Source organism: Trichosurus vulpecula, chromosome 6, assembly GCF_011100635.1.
Source record: "Trichosurus vulpecula isolate mTriVul1 chromosome 6, mTriVul1.pri, whole genome shotgun sequence".
NCBI classification, from domain to species: domain Eukaryota; kingdom Metazoa; phylum Chordata; class Mammalia; order Diprotodontia; family Phalangeridae; genus Trichosurus; species Trichosurus vulpecula.
Window position 1 is genome coordinate 277,698,380 of NC_050578.1, and position 18,696 is coordinate 277,717,075.

The 18,696-nt window shown below is 51.4% G+C and overlaps 1 protein-coding gene across 3 annotated transcripts in view; it reads right to left on the reverse strand.

Annotated features, from left to right (window-relative positions):
* Positions 1-2,912: 2,912 nt before the first annotated feature.
* The window catches only part of CHKA (choline kinase alpha), a 40,227-nt gene continuing 24,443 nt past the window's right edge, over positions 2,913-18,696 (reverse strand). For 2 of the 3 annotated variants that reach the window (XM_036763362.1, XM_036763364.1), the window contains 10 exons: positions 17,371-17,424; positions 16,226-16,339; positions 14,149-14,282; positions 13,661-13,765; positions 12,355-12,413; positions 11,442-11,529; positions 9,716-9,824; positions 6,394-6,500; positions 4,532-4,613; positions 2,913-4,061 (listed from right to left, as the gene is read on the reverse strand). In XM_036763362.1, coding sequence (XP_036619257.1) covers positions 4,002-4,061; positions 4,532-4,613; positions 6,394-6,500; positions 9,716-9,824; positions 11,442-11,529; positions 12,355-12,413; positions 13,661-13,765; positions 14,149-14,282; positions 16,226-16,339; positions 17,371-17,424 — 912 coding nt within the window. In that variant the 3' untranslated portion in view covers positions 2,913-4,001. Of the gene's footprint in view, positions 4,062-4,531; positions 4,614-6,393; positions 6,501-7,224; positions 7,372-9,715; positions 9,825-11,441; positions 11,530-12,354; positions 12,414-13,660; positions 13,766-14,148; positions 14,283-16,225; positions 16,340-17,370; positions 17,425-18,696 lie in introns of those variants that run through there. The other variant, XM_036763363.1, reaches the window with a different exon arrangement.

Sequence of the window (18,696 nt, forward strand, 5' to 3'; positions counted from 1 at the left end):
AGTGCCAGAGAAAGAAGTTGGAAGACCCTGCCCTCAAGGAGCTCTGTAGAGCTCCCAAGACTTTGCTCTTGGGCCCTTGAATAGGCCCCCTGAGGAGGGCCTCCCTTCCCAGCTTGGGCTCTTGACTTTGTGCCAAGGCAGAGCCCCTTCCCCAACCATTCTCAGATTCCCCTCCACCTGTCTGCTTCTCTGTGAGCACCAAGGCTGCAGCTGGATGGGTACCAGCTGAATGTACCTAATCCCCTCTTACACCCTGGCCCCTGCATCTGCACACCTTGGCCAGGAGAGAATGACCTTCAGCGACCCACAACTTTTACCGTGTGCAAAGGGCTCAGTTACTAAAGTCATTAGCGCCCATTTCCAGAAGAGGAAATGGGAGTGACTTGGGCGTGGGGTCACCCTATATTGGGAGTGGAATTGGAATGTAGCCTGGCCAGCGGGGAGGGGGTCGAAGGGATGTTTGCTGGCCTCTATTAGAACTAAGCTGCTTCTGAATTCTAGAGGTTCTAAGCCTGTTGGCTTGCTAGGTGCTATGGCACAGGGGAGGGGAAGGAGCCCTGAGCTTGGAATCCTGAGACCTGTATTCGAATCCCGACACTTCGTTAGCTATGAGACCCTGAAATAGTCCCTTTGCCCCTCCAAGCCTCAGTTTCTCGCTTTGTAAAAACAGGTTGAGCAATTCTTGTACAATGAAGGGTTATGATGGGAAGTTATTGGATCCCCCAAGGAGCGGGGCACTGGCCATCGGCAGCTAGAGGCCTGTTAGGCCAGGAGATGGAGGATTCAGCAGCTCTCTGGCTCCTGCCCCTGCCTGTTCCTCTGGGAGTGGGGCGAGGAGCCACCTTCTCAGCCAGCGCCCAGGCTGCAAAGGATCCTTCCTGACAGCTCGGGGTCGGGGTGGGGGGACAAAGCCCCTTTTGTGGCCAGGCCTCGGAACTGTGCTGCAGACTTGGCCTTGGCCTTGCTCCTGGCTCTGGCAGGCCTCAAGCCTGCTAGGCTGGCCCAGCGTTCCAGGCCTGGGGGAGAAGAGCACACAGGAGGGCTTGTGACCGAAGGAGATGAGCTCTCTGGCTGGGCTGCAGCCCGAGAAACCTCCCTTGTCTGAATGTTTTATTGATACGCTTCATTGTCACTCCCCAGTGCGAGATGCTGTAGCCAAGCTCCCTTCCCAGGGATCCTAAGGATGATCTTGAGATCAGCCCCATTGGTGACACCGAGCTGGGGGTGAGGGGACAATCACTAACAGCCTGGAAGAGTCAGGATCTAAAAAGATCTCACCAGTCTGAATCCAATTCAGCCGAATCTGAGATTAAATTCGCTAGGGGACAATGTCATCTTCCAGGTCCACTTCATAAATTTGAGATGAGAGAAGAGTGGGTAGGTGAGCAGCAGGCTGCAGTTCGGAAGCTCAATACGTATCAACAAAGGAAGGCACCCAGGCCAGGAAGGGTCCTTGACTCTGTGCCTAGGGAGGATCCATTGAAGGAACTGGGCTTATCTAATGTGGGGAAGAGGCTTGGGGGGCACATGAGAACTGTTTTCAGAGCCCTTGCATGGCCCCAAACTAGGATGTTTCCTGGGCTGCCAGGGGCTCTCCCTCTCCAAGTCTGGGTGACCACTTGACGGAGATAATAGTAATTGTAGTAAAAACACCAGTGGCTAGCAGTTACATAGCACCTCAAGGCTACCAAAGGGTTTTACAGATGAGGAAACTGAGGCAGAATGGTGAAATGACCAAGGGTCAGAGAGCTGAGATTTGAATGGAAGTCTTCTTACAGGGCTCCCCAAGTCCAGCAAATGCTCTACGCACTGCCCCACCTGGCTGCCCATGTTAAGGGGGCTCATTTCTAGGTATGGGCTACATCGGCTGCCCACAAAGGTCCCTTTCAGACTTAACGGATGGGGAAATCATCCCTGAGAGCAGAAGGAACCCTCCAAGATCACACAGCTATGATGTGACCAAACCACATTTTGAAATGACACCCTCTGAATTGAAGGTCAATGCTGATTTCTCACTGAACCAGCCTTTCTCCATGAGGGCACAGGCTTGGGGGCAGAGGTCACGTACAGCTGTGGCCCAACAGCAAACTAAGCCAAATCCTCAGCCCACCTTCCTTCTGCCTGGAGTGGAGACAGCCCCCCTATTGACCAGTGTGGGCGGGTGCACGTCTTCATCTTTATCTTCCTCATTCTGGCTCCGCTCACATTTCTTCATCTTCCTCACTTCTGAAGGCATTAGGGGCGAGATCCCATTCCATCCATTCATGTGCCCCAATTTGTCCACCCATCCCCTCCCCCAAGTTCTGCCATACACTTCTTTGATCTCTGCAGTGCGCCTGCTCCTGGGATTGCTGGGTACAAAGCCCAGTGGCTTTTCTTGTCCAGTCCCAAGGTGCATGAGTGCAACCACCTGTCCTGCCCAGTCTGACGGGTGCGAGCTAAACTCCAGAGTTGTAATTCTTATTAGGGAGACGAAGCATTTTTTCATAGGGTAGTTTATAGTTTGCATTTCTTCTTTTGAAACTTGCCTGTTTCTATCTCTTGGGGACTTGCTCTCAGCCAGAGAACTTTCCCACGGGGCCAACTCCCAAATAGATTTTGGGTTCACAGCAGGACGGCCAAGCCTGGCCAAGGGCAGAATCGTCATCTGGACCACAGAGGTGATAAGACTTGAGCGCTCCAAGTGGTGGGCTAACGAGCAGACCACCCTCCACATAGAGGCTGGTTTCAGCAAGCAATGACATTAGTTAAAAAAGGTATTTATAGCTTTTGTTTTCTGCATCACCTGGATTTCCCCAGTCTTCTCCCTCTCCTTCCCAAGAGCTATCCCTCATACAAAAACACCAAACCAAAACCAAAACACTGAGGTTAACAACACGAGGCAGCGTGATGAAAACCCCACAACAGCAAGGTCTGATTTTATAACTTTTATTTTCAGTATAGTACAATCTGTGTGGTGGCTGAAATGTTTGCACACAAAACTCAAATACAAGTTCAGAGTCAAAAAGAGCTCCAGGCTTAGCCCAAAGGGTCGTTTAATACCTATGGACATTTCACAGCGATTCTTCTGGGGCCCCCATTTCTGAGCACAGCTCCACTGGTCACCCCAATCATGGTACTAGTGGGGTGCCAGGAGGGAGAAGTGGGGGCAGTAGCTGGGGCTTCTCAACCTTCACGAGGATTCCCTTCCCACCCCACAAATGGTGGGAGGAGGAGGAAGACCAAGTGCTCTCGCTCCCTTCCCCACCACACAGGAGGCTCTAGACTAGGGGGAGGCCTAGGGCCCCATCAGCTGGTGGAAGCACATGTAAACTGCCCCTCCCCACTGGCAGCCCCGCCAGAGTGGGGAGGGTTCTTTCCAGTTACAATAAGATACCTCTGGATAATAAAGCAAGTTCACCAGTCACAAGGAAGCTACAGCGTGAGCTGTTGATGTGCTTTCTTGAGCGCTGGTGTTTTGGACCCAAGGGTTGGAACAGTAGTGTCCTAGAGCTGCAGGTGTACACAGCGTGCCCTCCAAGAAGTGATGCCGTGGGCAGCTCCTGGTTCCTTCTGCAAGCTAGTAGTGTCTACAATATACGGCTACCGCCAAACATCCTGGCCACAACCTTTACCAGCCCGTTTAAAAAAATACATAACCATGAAACAATAAAAAACAGCCCCCCTGCCCCGAACGCTGCTTGCTCTTGGTGTGTGTGGGGGAAAAGCTCCCCACCTGCCGGAAGGAGGAGTAAAAGATGATGAGACACTCGACTCACTCAATCTGGTTTGCTTCCCCATCTCATGTCAAAGACTCCTAGGGAAATCGTCAACGAGATGGGAAATCAACGTCACTCAACTTTAATAGTCTCTGTAGTCTCACACACATCGGGGTTCTCAAGGGAGGCGGCCAAGCCTCCTTGGCTGCAGGTGCACGAGTCAAGCACAGAGGAGAAATCCCGCCCAGCTGCTCTCTTCATACAAACAGTGCAGGGACCCCCTGCTTCAAGTGGCTCCAAGGTTCACACGCCCAGTTTCCTCTTCTGGTCAAAATAGGCATCAAACCTGGTTAGTGCGTAGTCCTAAGGGAAAGAGAACAGGCAGGCCTCAGGGACCGGAGCCCTGCAGTGGGGGGCTTTCCTCTCTCGTTCACAGAGAGAGAGGCAAGAAAGGAGAGCTCCAGGGTCCGTGTCCACTGCCGTGACTGTGATCGTGAGGGCAGTTAACAGAGAACTTTCTAACACGATGTCCCAAAGATGAGCATGTGCCCCCTGTATCTCCCCACTGAAGGGAGATCGCCAAGCCAAGGCAGAGTGGGGACAGTCAAGCGTGCCCCATCTGAGTCTGGCCACAGCAGCCCTTCCGGCACCCTGGACAGCTATGGGACAGCTCGTGCTGACCACTAGGCTCCTGAAGAAGGGCCAGCCTCCTCTGGGTCACCCTGCTATGAGAGAGGGAGTCACCGCCTTTAAATGCCCAACTGCTCCCTCCATAACTTCTCCAAGGGGTGAAGGGCAGGTGAGAACAGAGGAGAAAATGATATGACACATACCATGTACCCAAACTCAATAGATGAAATTTTGGCTTGTACAATTGACCAAAGTCCCCAGAAGAAATGGGAGGCCAAGGCAAACCTGTAAAGGTAAATCAGAAACAAGAAAATATCATGAGAGACACGTTCTAGAACAGGGTGTCAGTCACAAGCCGTGTCCAAAGGTCTGGTTAGGGCTTCCCAGCCCTTCCGGAAGGGCAAATCCACACCAGAATCACATCTGTGCTTTAAAATACTGGTCTGATTCATGCCTGATTCAAACAGATACCCGGACCCTAGCCGATTAAAGCAGCAGGTGCTGGGGGGGGGGGGCATACCCCCCACCCTGCAGGGTTCCTGAAGGTGATCTACAGGGCCAGAGGAAAAACTTGGGAGGGGTGAGGCAGGCTTTGAAACAAAGGCACACACGCTCTTTACTGCTGTCTCTCCTTACCCTCGCTTTCTCTCACAGTCTTGGGGAGTCACATCTTTTTGTGGGCATAAGGCTCTGGGGTCAGCATGCCAGGTGAAAATGGTCTAACCAAAATCGTCCATCAAGGACAGAAGGCTAGGGAAGCTGGCTGGCCAGGTGGGTCTGTAACCTTGAGAGAAAGACTGTCTCTGAGGCCTGGAGGAGCCACTCTGTCCCACCTGCCTGCTGGAGAACAGAGCAGGAGGGCAGGGGTGCCTCTCCCTTCACACCCACCCCAGGGCATCTGCTTGCTCTACTAAGTTGTTGCTGCTCTCTCCTTCCTGGATGTGGTGTTTGGTTTTGTTTTTGCCCAGTGGGTGAAGCTGAATTTGCAAAAATTAAACGTCTGTGATTGTGAAAGTGATTTCAGGACTCTAGATGAACTTGTCACACTCCCTGAGAAGGAGGACTAAAGGGGCGGTCAGGGTGCTCCCGGGGGAGCTGCTAAGTTTTCTTATTCTCTCTCTTGAGACGAGAAAGAGGAGGATGCACTGCCGCCCGTTCTCTGCACTAGGAGATACGCTTATGGACTAGCAGGTTGGTTTAGATTCTAAACTGCACAGAACAAACCCTTCATAAAAAGGCCACACCTGAGGACCTGGAAGGCCACAGGTTCCCCACCCCTGGGCTGCCAAGAAGAGAGCCACAGTGGACAGAGGTGAAGCAGGCCAGGGAGCCCCTCCTCTTATTATGTATGGTTATCCAAGTACTTTTGTTGAGGGTTGCATTTATAATGAAAACAAGTTGCTGAGAACATTTTCCCGCCCATTTCTTCTGGGAATTCCTTCAGCCCACAATCGAGCTTCCTCAGATCTGTCCTTCTTCCCTCCCACACCCCTGTGCTTCATCTCCTCAGGGCCCCTCTGTCTGATTTCTGGCCCATTCCTAGTCCCTCTGCCAACCTGGGAAATCAATGGTGCTTCCACGTGGGGAGAGAGGCTGAGACGAAGTCAACGAGCTTGGGACCAGGGCAGGATCACAGACATGCAGTCAGAGGCCCCTGGTGGCTCTTGGAGTATTCCCCTTTGGTCCAAGAGAGCCACCTAATCCTCTCTACTGAGCAGCCTTTTCCCAGCAGACCCGAGTTCTTTAGGGAACATCCTGTAGAATGCTCAGTTACCTCGAAGGTCCCACTGCAGGGAACATTCTGACACAGACTCATGGGCCAGAAGATGCCCAAAGTAAAGATTCAAGCAAGATGTTTAAGGTGTTTTCTATGAAGACAGTCTTGCCGGATACCCAAGAGTCAGCCAGGCCCTTGACTCAAGTCTGCCAGCGGCTGGCTCTGTCATTAAATGGGGCAGAAGATGTGACCCTGCCCTGGCCAATCACATCCACCTGTGCAAACCTGAGGCCCTGGGAGCACCCCTCAGAGAGACACACACACCAGACGCCAACGAGGACAAGTCACCTGTTGATCTCCACCAACATTTCTTCCTTCATCCTGGACTTTTCTTCGTTGCTGAGGTTTTCAAATCCAGTTTGGAAGGCAGCCAAGTAGTTAGAAATAAAATGAAGCTGAAAAAAGGGGCAGGGGGGGGGGGAAAGATCAGTCACAAACAGAACGAGTGAATTTGTGCATTGTGGAGCTAGAGGCCAGGAGCACCTGCTGTCGCCAGCTGCGACTTCTGTCACAAGGTCACTACAACTTCCAATCATTATCAGATGAGACTAAGCCAAGACATCTGAGTGAGAGGGCTGAAGGGATTCTTAAAAACAAAGAAGGAAAAGAAAACGCCCCTCAGGAAAGCCCGCTAAGGTGGCTGACACCTAACTACTGTCTGTCCTATCAGGATGGGAGCTTCTCGAGGGCAGGGACTGGCACAGAGCAGGTGCCAAAGCAGAGTGGGGAGACAAAACACCAGGCAACAATGACGCAGCTCAAGGGACCAGAAGCCACGGAGACAGAACAGAGAAACCGTAGCAGGGATCCTGGGAAATTTCCTCAAATGACATTCAGAGAAACTAAGAAGACCTGAGAATGTGAAGAGAAAGTCGCACACGGAAATGCAGAAAACGATGGACAGGGAGAATACAACAGAGGCTACGTCCGAGTGTGCTCCAACAGTCTCTGACAGTGGGAGAAGCAGAAGTGCCCCCTAAACGAAGGGAGGGAGTGGCACTGCCCAGAGAGCTGCAGGAGCGGTGTCGGGAGGGCCAACAGGCTGGAGAACATGCCAGGGTCATCCAAGGGACGTCTCAGAACTGACCAGAAGCTGCTCAACGACCACAGCCTCTCCGGCAGGCTTGGCTACAACCACGACTCTAGGAGGATCGTGTTTCAGCTCAGCGGTTCCAAGCTCCAAGGGAGCCGGGAGGACAAACCCACACATTCTTGCATGTTAAGAAACACTTTGCACACAGTACTGGAGCTAAGTCCCATCAGCTCCTGGCAAAGAGAGGGAGAAGAAATGGGAGCAGCGTCAGATCTGATATTCCTGGGCTTGCAGACCATGCAGATGGAGACTGCAACCATAAATGAAAAGATGCCTGCTCCTCGGAAGGACAGCTCTGGCAAAGCCGGACACTAAAAAGGTCCACAGTCAGAGCTATGGTTTTTTAAGTATCCACGTACGGCTGTTGAGAGTCGTACCATAAGAAAAGCTGAATGCAGCAGAGTCAATGCTTTGAATTGTGGTGCTGGAGAAGACTTTGAAGAGTGTTGGACAGCGAGGAGGTCAAAGCAGTCAACACTTAAATTAACTGAGGCTATTCACTGAAAGGACAAATACTGAAGCTGAAGCTTAAACACTGTGGCCACATGATGAAAAGATGAGACTCATCGGAAAAGACCCTGATGTTGGGAAAGACTGAAGGCAAAAGGAAAGGGGATGGCAGAGGACAAGACGGATAGAAAGGGACATAGAACGACCAACGTGTGCTTGGACAGACTCTGAAAGATGGTGCAGGACAGAACGGCCTGGAGTGCTATGGTCCACAGGGTCACGAAGAGTCTGACACAACTTAAACGACAAAAGGCTATTTAAAGTAAACTGGCCATGAAGTCTTTGTGAAGGAAGATGGTCTCCAGCTCCCAGAGCTATGGCCAGACTTCCGAGACCACTGGCCAGTGTGTCTGGGCTCAGGCCACTCCACGAGTCCCACCCCAGGGCCACTGAGGCAAGGATGCAAACCTAGAAATACAAGCCAAGGCTCCAAGGAATCCTGATGGGTCTGATGAATTCCAAAGCTATTTCTTACAAGCTTTTCCCACTTGAAAACGTAAAGCTGGACTAGCCCACACCTTGATCGGTGCCAGGGCCCCCTACAGCAGGTGGCAGGAAGGATGATGCACCCCTGGATCCAGGGGCCTCCATGCTTTTGTGTGCCCAGGCACGAATTTGGTCTGCAGGTGGGCAAACCTGCAACGCTTAAAGGGTCTACTATACACCAGCCACCATGCTAGGCCCTGGGGGTACAAGCACATAAGTGAAGCAGGTCTGACCCTCAGGGAAGGGAAGGGGGAAGGGGCGGTTCAGTATCTACACAAACAAACACATACAAATATTCTCCAGGTTACAACCTCTGCGTCTGCCCATTCTGAGACCCTCTAGTCCCTAAGCTCCCCTCAGTTCATCAGGGGCCCATCCAGTGTGCTGGGGGCCTTGCCTGTTTTTTCCTGGCACTGCAAGGTGGCTGTCTGTCACCCCTCGCCAGAGCCTGGGTTTGGGAGGTGAGGAAAGAAAAGGAGTTCTGTTTCAGACACGTCTAAGATGGCGGGCCAGCTACAATGTCCAAAAGGCACAATTTGGGGCTGGAGATACGCCCCAGGAGCCCCCAGGACAGATGAAGTTATCATGCAAGAGAATGTCCAGAGCACCCACAAGATGCCTATGCCTGTCTGCAAGCCAGCTGACAAAAGGGTGAGCAGAGGCAGATGGACACAATGACACACACCCCCATAGAAGAGAGCCCCGGGGCTGGCAGGCCTGCGAGTCTTTTGAGATGGGGGAGCTCCAGTTTGTAGGAGGACAGAGAAGATGAGAAGGTGAAAGGAGGGCCACAGGGGCAGTCTACAGCAGACAGAACAGGCCGGCGTCCAGAGCACACCCAAAGGGCCAGTCCTGGTGAGGAGAGGAGGGAGGGAGGGATGACGCCAAGAAAGAGGAGAAGAGGCGCCCTTGGCCCGGCCCCCAGTCTGGGGCTCCCTCCCTCTTGGCTAGCAGGCTTCCACACCACTGGCTCCCTTCAGACCACAGTTTACTTGAACCCTTTGTCTTCCCTCGGTCTCATTTTGGAATCTCAGGCATTCACTGAGTGCCCACTGGGTGTCCCTGCGCCTTTGACCTGTCTAGTTCCCACACGGGAAGGCAGGCAGGCCCAACAAAGGGCCCTCATGGGACTTCTTTGCATGGAATGTATGGGATGAGCAGAAAGTCCCTCCTGGAGGTGGGCCATGCGTGATGGGCCCAGAGGGCCTCAGGCTCCTTTCCAGAATTAATCATAATCATAGGATTACCAAGGAAACCCCTTCTCTTTGCTTTTCTCTCTGCACCCAAGTATCTGAGTTCTCTCCTAACCACAGAAAAGTCAGGCTCCTTACAACACACATTCTCTCCAAAAGCCCCTCGCTGGGTCCCGAAGTGGGGCAATATGCCTTCTGAGACACTCTCCTGTATTCGGCCCCCTCCCAAAGCTACCTCATGCAAGATTCTTCAGGGAAACGTTGTCTGTCTGCTTACAGCTGAGGGGACCAACCCCAACTGGCAAAGCCACCCGAGATGCGGACGTACCTGCTGTTTCTTGGTGGGGTACTTCAAGGTGTCGGCTCTGAAGAAAGGGTACTTTTCATAAGTGTAGTCATACATCCACTCGCAGAAGTGATTGCCGATGTCAAAGCCTCTACAATAGGAAAATCAATTACCATGCTCAGGATGTGATCCATACCCATCATCTTGCTGGCCCAGAGTTCATTTGGGTTACAAGACCCCAGACCTAGAGGACAACCCTCTCATTTTACAGACAAGGAAACTGAGGCCCAGGGCTGAGGAGCTGGCCCAAGGTCACCCAGCAGTAAATAGCAGGTGAGAGGGGGCACCGATCCTGACTCCCTGCGGTGCAGGATAAGGGCTGGTGGGGAACACGGACCACAAAAATCCTCCAACTTTTATGTTTGGTGGTGCAGTGGATAGAGCGCCAGGCCTGGAGTCAAGAAGACTCGAGTTCAGATCTGGCCTCAGATGCTTACTGTGGCAGGTCACTTCACCCTGTTTGCCTCAGTTTCCTCATATGTAAAATGAGCTGGAGAAGGAAACAGTGAACCACTCCAGTACCTCTGCCAAGAACACCCCAAATGGGGTCACAGAGAGTCAGACCTGAGTGAACAAAATCAACAGTGGCAGTGATTTCTGCACTCAAGAGCATATCAGCTAAGCTCTCTACAAATTCCTCCTCCATGTGGCACCATCTGGTGTTAACAGTGCACAGCAGTCACTCCTTAAGAGAGCCAGATGATTGTTTTGTTTCTCTATTACCACTCAGTCCACCACTCTTCCGCGTTTCGTGCTTAGGAATAGGGATGCATATACAGAACTCAAAATCTCATAAAAAAGTAATGTTGAAAACTATCTTTACATGGAACTAGAAAAAAAAGTAACTTATGGGGAAAAAAAATGAACATCCTTACGGATACTGTGGGATCATCTGATCAAAGAGTAGGAATGCTTTTCTCCAGCTCTCAGGATTCCGGATTGCTTCTAAAAAGGCTGCTCCGAGCTGGGAATCAGCGCAGCGTATTCACTAAGCATTCAACTTTAGCCTTTTTTTATTACTATTTTTACCAATTATCCAGGTAGATGGTGTTCAAGAGTTCTTTTATTTCACAAAATAACGTGTAACTTTTTAAAATAGTTACTAACAATTTACGCTTATTTTAAGGAATGCTGTTCATACCGTCTGACCACTTATCTATTAGACAATGACCCTTATAAAATTTGTGTCAGTTCCTGGAATTTTGGATTTCTGATTTATTATGTTTGCTGTAAATATCTTCCCCTTCATTATCTTTCCTTCTTATTTTGGGTTCACTGTTTTTTGTTGTGCATTCTTCCTTTTTACATAACTAAATTCACCAATTTTGTCTCCATTTCCTTGAAGTCATGACTCCCCCTCCCCAAGAAACTGTCAACTTCTCTTAGACCTGTTTTTGTTGAAAAATGAATCCCTCCCCCTTTCCCCAGAAATGACCATTCACTCTTAGGCTCAAACACTAGTTTTCAATCTCCTCTCCTTTGTCCCATTATCTTTAAAATTCTTTTTTAATTTCACAAAAATGAAGGCTGGTCAATGCCAACAGCTTTTCCTTCCGCACCCTTCCTCGCCAGGCTCCCTAGGTGATGTGAATTAACAACTCTCTGCCCGAAGAAGCAGTTCTGGCTTCCTGATTTACCCACGAGAGGAATCTCAAAACAAACAGTAAGCAGACCACGCGGCAGCTACAAGGCCCGCCGGACACATTACCTGTAATTATAACTGCTGTATTCAAAGTCGATGAGCATCAGCTTCTGTTTTCCCCAGTTCTCCTCACCTTCCAGAAGGAGGATGTTCCCTACAAGAGAGTTGGACCCACAGACCTTCTATTAAGGAGTGTGACCTCTTGGTGAAGGTGCAACCCAGCATGCACCCACAGGTCTCCTCCTTGGGGAAATGAGGAGGCAGCTTGCTACTCTAGTACACCCTCCTGGGACCCAGGGGCAGTCGCTGGAGTCCCTTCCACTGGGATGCCCTGATAGCGGCCCACAAATGTCTTCACTCTAGAGTCCCTCTGTTCCATCTGGCCCACTTCTGGTCTGACATCATTGCCAAGCCTTACCCAGTAACCAACGTGTGGCTGCCAATTGGGGGCGTATTTAATTGAAGACTGTTGGACTCAATGTTTGGCACTGATGGTCCCGAGACGTGGGGCGCTCATGGCAATCACAAGGACCAACGGTACCATGGAACCAGTACATTCCGTAGCAGGGTTACTGGAGGAAGGGATCCAACGTGTATTAAGCACCTACTATGTGCCAGGTGCCGTGCTAAGCACTCCACAAGGAAGAGTCTCATTTGATCTTCACAACCCTTCTAGCGAGGGGCGAGTGAAGTGACTGGCCCAAGGTCACACAGCTAGTGAGTGTGGAGGCTGGATTTGAACCCGGGTGTTTCTAAGGCCCAGTGCTCTGTCGTGCCCCCCCAGCTGCCTTTACTGTCTATTTGGGTAGGATTCAAGAGTTCCTTAGGTTTTAAGTGCGTTGGCGTGGTTTTCTATCAAGTTAGGGTTAGTCAGTCCCCTGAAAGGCGAAGCAGGTAGAGGAGATCACACCCACCCACCCTGCGCCTAAGGTGACCACCCCGAGAGGCAGCCATTGGACAGGGAAACTCCCCCTCCTACCTTCTTGGCAGTCATTATGGCAAAACACCACTGGCGACGTTGTTGATTCCAGCAAAGACCTAGAAAAGGAGGTGCTTTTCAGTATCTCACACACATATTCAGTGAACAGGCACTGAACATGCTTCAGAAGCTGGAGGCCAAGGCAGGAAGGGCAAGTGCAAGGGGCTGGAAGAGCCCTTGTCTGGGCTCCTTCTCCTCCTCCCCCACCAGCAAGCACCACCAAGCCCTGGGCCAAGAGGGGAGGAAAGCAGGCCTGGGTAAGGGAGGCCCAGCCCTTGGGTGCAGCACCTCCAGTTTCCCTGGCCCACAAATTTCTCTTCCATCATTTGGCTGGCTCCTAAAATTGACCTTCTCTAGAAAGCATCTGAGACTTCTTCGACATCTTAGAGAAAAGGTATCTCGTGACGTCTGGAGATGGGACTCTGACAGCTGTCCCCAGGCAACCCCTCCCTGAGCACTGCCCTGGCTACATGCATCAGCCCTGGAAGCCTTTGGAGGACGCCTCTCTGGTGCTCCCCTTTACTCCCTAAGATACCAGGTCAGTATCCCACTACGTGAATTGTAGATGACCAGCATGTTCTGGTGTCTGTGATCTTATTAATGTACGAGTTTCATCCAATGATGCAGAAAATTCATTTAGGCCCTCCCGAAAGTTGGCCATGGAGTGGATGCCCTCTTTCTTGTCTCTTAACATGGCGATGGTGCCGTAACAATGGAGCACTCTGCCTCTCCTCCTCCTGCCCTCTTTCCCTCTTGAAAAGTGACCTTCTCATCTTGCCGTCATACAATCCAGCTGCCTCGTCTTCTCTGTTCAGCCCTGAGCCCAGTTCACTGCCCACTGGTACTGCCTGTCCCGCACACTGCCAGAGAAGCTGTAAAGAGTGTCCATCCACGTGTGTGGCGAAACCTGGTCAAGAGATGCTGTTCCTTTCCTTGGTATTTGCGGCATGAATGGTGAAGCCAAACTCTTTTGCACGGTCGCAGATCTCTCTTGGAAGACTCAGCAGAGTCTTGGGGCCAGAGGAGCAGACCTCACCTCCTTACCCTGCACTGGGTTCTCCTCCATCACAGTGCTGAGGACGTGCCTTCTGTGCCCCACCAGATGTTCAGATTGGACGCCATTTGACCCTGAAGGTGCTCCCGAGGCAGCCTTGTGTTCTCCTGCCGGAGCCCAGGGCCTTCTCCAAAGCAAACAATGGGATCTTACATTTTTTGGTCAATTAGGAGATGGCTATGGTGACAGTGAGAAAACGTAATCTTTTAGACAGACTAATTCATAGGATCAAAAAAGAAAAGGAAAACTCACCTTAGATTTCCCATTTCCAAAGGCAGATTATAACTGAGGAGTTTGTTTAGTTTTTTAACTCTGGATTCTCTGGTAAATTTAATTCTCAGAACTTGATTTAAATATCTTTGTGAAAAAAAGAAAAAGGAAGCTTAGACAATTGATTTTAGCCCCTTGCGCTTCTTCTACAGACAGTCTGCTGAACCTGGTCAAGCTCCTAAACGCAATCCTACGTTCTTAGGAAGAACCCTCCACCATCCAATCCAAGCCAGGGATGCCTGGGGAGCCTTGGGGGCCTACCCTGTCAGCCTGTTCAATGGCATTTCTCACAACTTACAAGTGGGAGGGGCCCAGAGAGGGCAGGACCGGGCTTTGCCATGTCTCACGTCAGAGGAGGCGGAATCTAGCAAACTACAATACTGCCACTGACCACTTCAAGGAAGCGGCAGACAAACTTAGGCATCGCTTACGAATGACGCAACACCGGCCAGGCCAGTCCGACCACTTACTTTTCCATGGTTCCAAAAAGCCATTTGGGTTCTTTATTGAACGGCATCTTCATTCCGTGAAACGTGGCCATTTTCTCAGCTATTTCTGCAGATATATCTGGCAAACTTAACTCCTCAGTGTCTAACCGACGGCTCTAGAAAGAGGAAAAGAAGACAAGGTCACATCTCCCTCCTGCCCCGTGCAAAGCAGAAGATGCTTTCTCTGGGGATGGCCCAGTCCTTCTCCCCACACACAGTGCAGGCCCCTGCTCAGGGGGTGCCTCTGTTTCTGGAGGCCATTAGCCCAACACCATGTCACAATCTGCACAACTCACCATCCTCAGGGCCCACCCAGAGCAGCTCTGATCCCCCTCAACTGTTTGAACGCAACTCTCAACTCCTGATATCCTCAAACAGCCTCTCTGGGGTTCTGCACCATGCCAGTCACCTTCTGTGGGTCCAAATGGGGGTGGTCTGGCTGACCATGATGCTCCAGGGATGGTCTGGCCAGGACAGTCTGGCAGGGTCTCTAGCTCCAGACAAGACATGTTTTTATGAACACAGCCTAAAATTCCAAGTACTTGTTCTGTAGGCTTAATCTCCGTCAAAGAAAACTGCTCGTTTGTCACACTGACTGTTTTTAGCCCAGCTGTCCCTTCAAGAAGGAAGGAATGAAATAAGCACTAAGTGCCCTCCCACATGCCAAATATTCTCTCATGGGATCCTCACAACCACCCTGGGAGGCAGGCACTATCATGATCGCCATTTTACAGACGAGGAAACTGAGAAACAACATTCCAGGCTAACTTGCAGACAAGCCTCACAGTTCTATGCAGAAACAAAACTATGAAAGGAGCTGCCCTCCTTGGAGGTCATGACAATAATTCACATGACCCTTGAAAAGGTGGAAGCCAAAGAGACCCAATCACATTCTGGTTAGAAATCAGGCCTGTCCACCACATTTGCCCACACAAGATTACTTGGTTATTCCAGCATCCCCGAACAGGACATGAAGACAGTGGCCTGTGACCCTTTGTCTGGCAGAGACGGAAGGAGGAGCAGAGTTGGCTCTCCCACCTAACCCTAGCCATCACGACCACAAATGACCGAAGGATGGACTCGATGCGGACCAACCAGGAGGAACCAGGTGCTAATGATGGGAAACCTGGGAGACAGTGGAAGGGAGTGAGGCCCTCCCCCTAGTCGACTCTGAAAGAGAAAGGCCAGAGGCATAAGTCTGTCCCCTGGAAGATCTCGTTGACACCAGAGGCCTCAAAAAGGGGGCAGGCAGCATCTCGTGGGGGGAAGTTAGCTGAGGGATGGGGAACACCACCTGAAAATCAGCAGAGAAGGAGGACATTTTGAAGCTGTGGAAACAACTGTCCTCCTTTCCAGAGACTCCTGGACATCTTGGGACCTGTTGACTGACTGGGAAGGAGGTTTCTCTCCAGCTACAACAGCGACAGATCTTTGTTTCTTGGGTACCCACAAGCTGCATTGAAGCTCGAAGAGAGGTCACTTCTCTCAACCCCTTGAAAGGTTCAGGAGCCACAAGTCTGAGAGGCTGCTCAGGGGGGCTAAGAGTGGGCCAACAGCTGGCAAAGTACTCCAGAGATGGAAACCTTTCAAGGAGGTGGGCCTCTGGACCCCAGGCACAGAGGCCCCCCCACCCAGAGGCAACCTGCTCACTCTTCCAGCTCCCCTAGAGCCAATAAGGGGCTCAAAGTTTTGCCAAGGGGAGTGTGGGGATCCAGCACAGCTCAGGGTATGGACAGTTTGACACTCTGCATACAGGTCCTCTCTGTTCTGGGCTGTCTTTGCAGGATAGTCAGGGTTCAAAGATACACTTGCAAAAGATGCCCATTGACTGCTGCTACAGCTCAAGTCTCTCTGATGTTTCAACTGTTAAAATCCTCACTTAAGCAATGGAAGCCTCACTGGATGGGGGAGCCAGGTGCTGCTGTGTAATCCCCTGGCCACCCCTCACAAAGCTACCTGATGGGAGGGGCTTTTCTAAATCCAGCAATGCATACAATAAAAGCCCCTTTGGAAATTGCTCCTACTGCAAAAGCACCCACGGAAAAGGAAGGCCTCTTACCGGGATGAACTGCTCCAGGCGGCCTTGGGGAAAGATTCCATACAGCTTTGGGCCAAGGGACCGCTCAGCAAGAATGGCGAACATAACACTTTCCAGCACCATGGCCTCGGCACCCTGCACAGACACAGAGAAAAGAACGGTTAGGCTCCCTGTTTGGGAAATGACCAGCAGCACTTCCTGCTGAGCTCTGGTGCCTGACCCACCCCGCTCCAGGGAGGGGAGTGAGGGTCACCTGTGGATCATGTACTTCTGACCCTTCAGACTTCTCCTTTGGGTGGGGGGTGGCTCGAGCCCTGCACCGAGCCCCAAGGTCTTGTGGGCTTCATGTCCCCATATCATCTGAAGGCCTACTTTCCCTCCACTCTCAGCCCCCCTCTATCTAGTCTTCCAGTAAATAGCCTCTGCCTGGGGGTCTCACAGCAGCCCCCTACCCCCAACATCTGTTCTTTCAGGCCAGAAGGAGGCATTCAAAGGGAAAGCACGAGGGGCCAGACTTGAGTGGGCACTAGCCGTGGCTGTGGAATGATGCTCACGGCCTCAGGGGCTACAGAGAACAAGTCTAATGGCTCCTCCCCAACAGCTTGGCAATCCTTGAGGCCGGTCATCCCAGCTGATGCCTACTCTGGGCTCTTCCCCAAGCTGGCTGCCCACCTCTAGACCCTCCAGCTTGTCACACAGCCTTGCCCAGACCTGAACCTCCCACTGGGGATGAGGGCAGTCAAAGGCAGCACCCAGTGGAGGCTGTTCCCTTCTCACTTCCTCCAACTCTCATGGCTTCCCTGGCCTACAGCTGACTCAGATGGTCATGCAAAATACTTTCCATCCTAGCTGAGGGTTATTTTTTTTGTACCCGATTCAGGGTTTTAAATTTACCCCATGGCTCTGGTCTTCTCCTCTGGCTGCTGAGTCATGGACTCATTCTGTCCTTCAACCAGGTCAAACACTCCCCATGACTCCATTTAGGAGCCGGGCTCCTCCCTCCCACCAAAAAGCTTAGGCCCAGCATCTTCCACACTGGAATCTGACTCCAAGTCAAAGGCAGGGCTCTTCAGCTAGCCCCTGGGTAGAAGGGTAACAGCAGCAGAAGCCTCAGAGCCCTTCTCTGAGGAGGGTTCACCCACCCCACATCTCCCAAGATCACTCACTTGGCATGCATTCTCGTTCTGGGCTTGTCCAGCGCCTTCTTTATTACAGGATCTCTATGAATGAGAAAAAGCAAACACTTCCAGTGAGGCAGTGAAAACGAATGCAGACTTTAACTTGCAGCCATCACAACTAGACAAAACCAAATCACAGAACTAGAGGAGCTAGCCTCTTTCCGGCCAGATCTGCCCAGCAGCAGCCTAAACTACACCAACAAAATCCAGCATAAAGAAGCACCGACACCTTACAATGGCTCCAAATAGCAACTTCACCTTTCAACAGCCACCCTTGCACCTAAGAGCAATTTCACTGCTAGAGGAAAGTAAGTGGAATACTTCCATCTTCCAACTGGAATTTCTAAGGGCTTGAGGGTGAGGCACCCATATCAAGTGTCAAGTCTACACTTCCCTCCTCCCAGGACAGCAGAGCTGGACATGGGCTAAGTCTGACCGTGCTGGAGCTGAAATGTACTGCCGAGGCAGGAAGCTGGCCCGGCATCTGCCCTGACCAGGCCCAAGCGAGCTTTCCCCATGCACAGGCAGGAACACTCCTTGCTCACCTATCTGGTCACTGACTTTTCAAAGCAGTTACCCAAGCAATCAGTCATCTCCTTTCTCCTCCATCACAAATGGGGTTGTGAGAATTTAAGTGAAATCTCCCGAAAGGTTAAGTCCCCCCTCCTAGGTAGGAGATATTTTCTATCACTTTCCTTGATGAAATTGTAGAATAAATTCTCTGCCTACCAACAGGTTACTAAACAAAGATTCCATTGAAGGCTCTAAAGAAGCTTTTTAAAATGCACCCCCACCCTCCCTGCCCCATCATCCCCGGGCTCTGCCGTGTTTAATAAGGGGATGGGAAAGAAGGAAGCCAACAAGGTCGCTGTCATGGCGGCTGCCTTAACATTCAGAGAGCGCCGCCCCAGATACGGCTTGACAAACACAAAGAAGCCCATAAAGGAAGCCTCTTTTTTCTAAATTTCAAAAACGGCACCAGGGGTTTTGGACCTTCTCCTGAGCCGCACACCTTCCGGTTCCATGGCTTTATCAAAAACACCCGCTCCCAAGGTAGCGGTGTCGCTGGGAAATGGCAAAGGCCAGGTAAGTCTCTCCAGCTCCTCTGGCAGCAGGGAGACTGATTCTTAGGGAGCATGTGGCGCTAAGGGTGCCAACAAGGAAACAAAATGAAGGCTCCTAGTGAGGAAGGGGTCCTCCGGGCCCGACTTCGCAGACTCACTCATCCCTTCCTAAGCACTGAGTGGAACCCAGCTGGGTGGCTGGACCAAGGATAAGTGGGGCCATTTCAGGAAATGCTTACTCCCTTCGAAC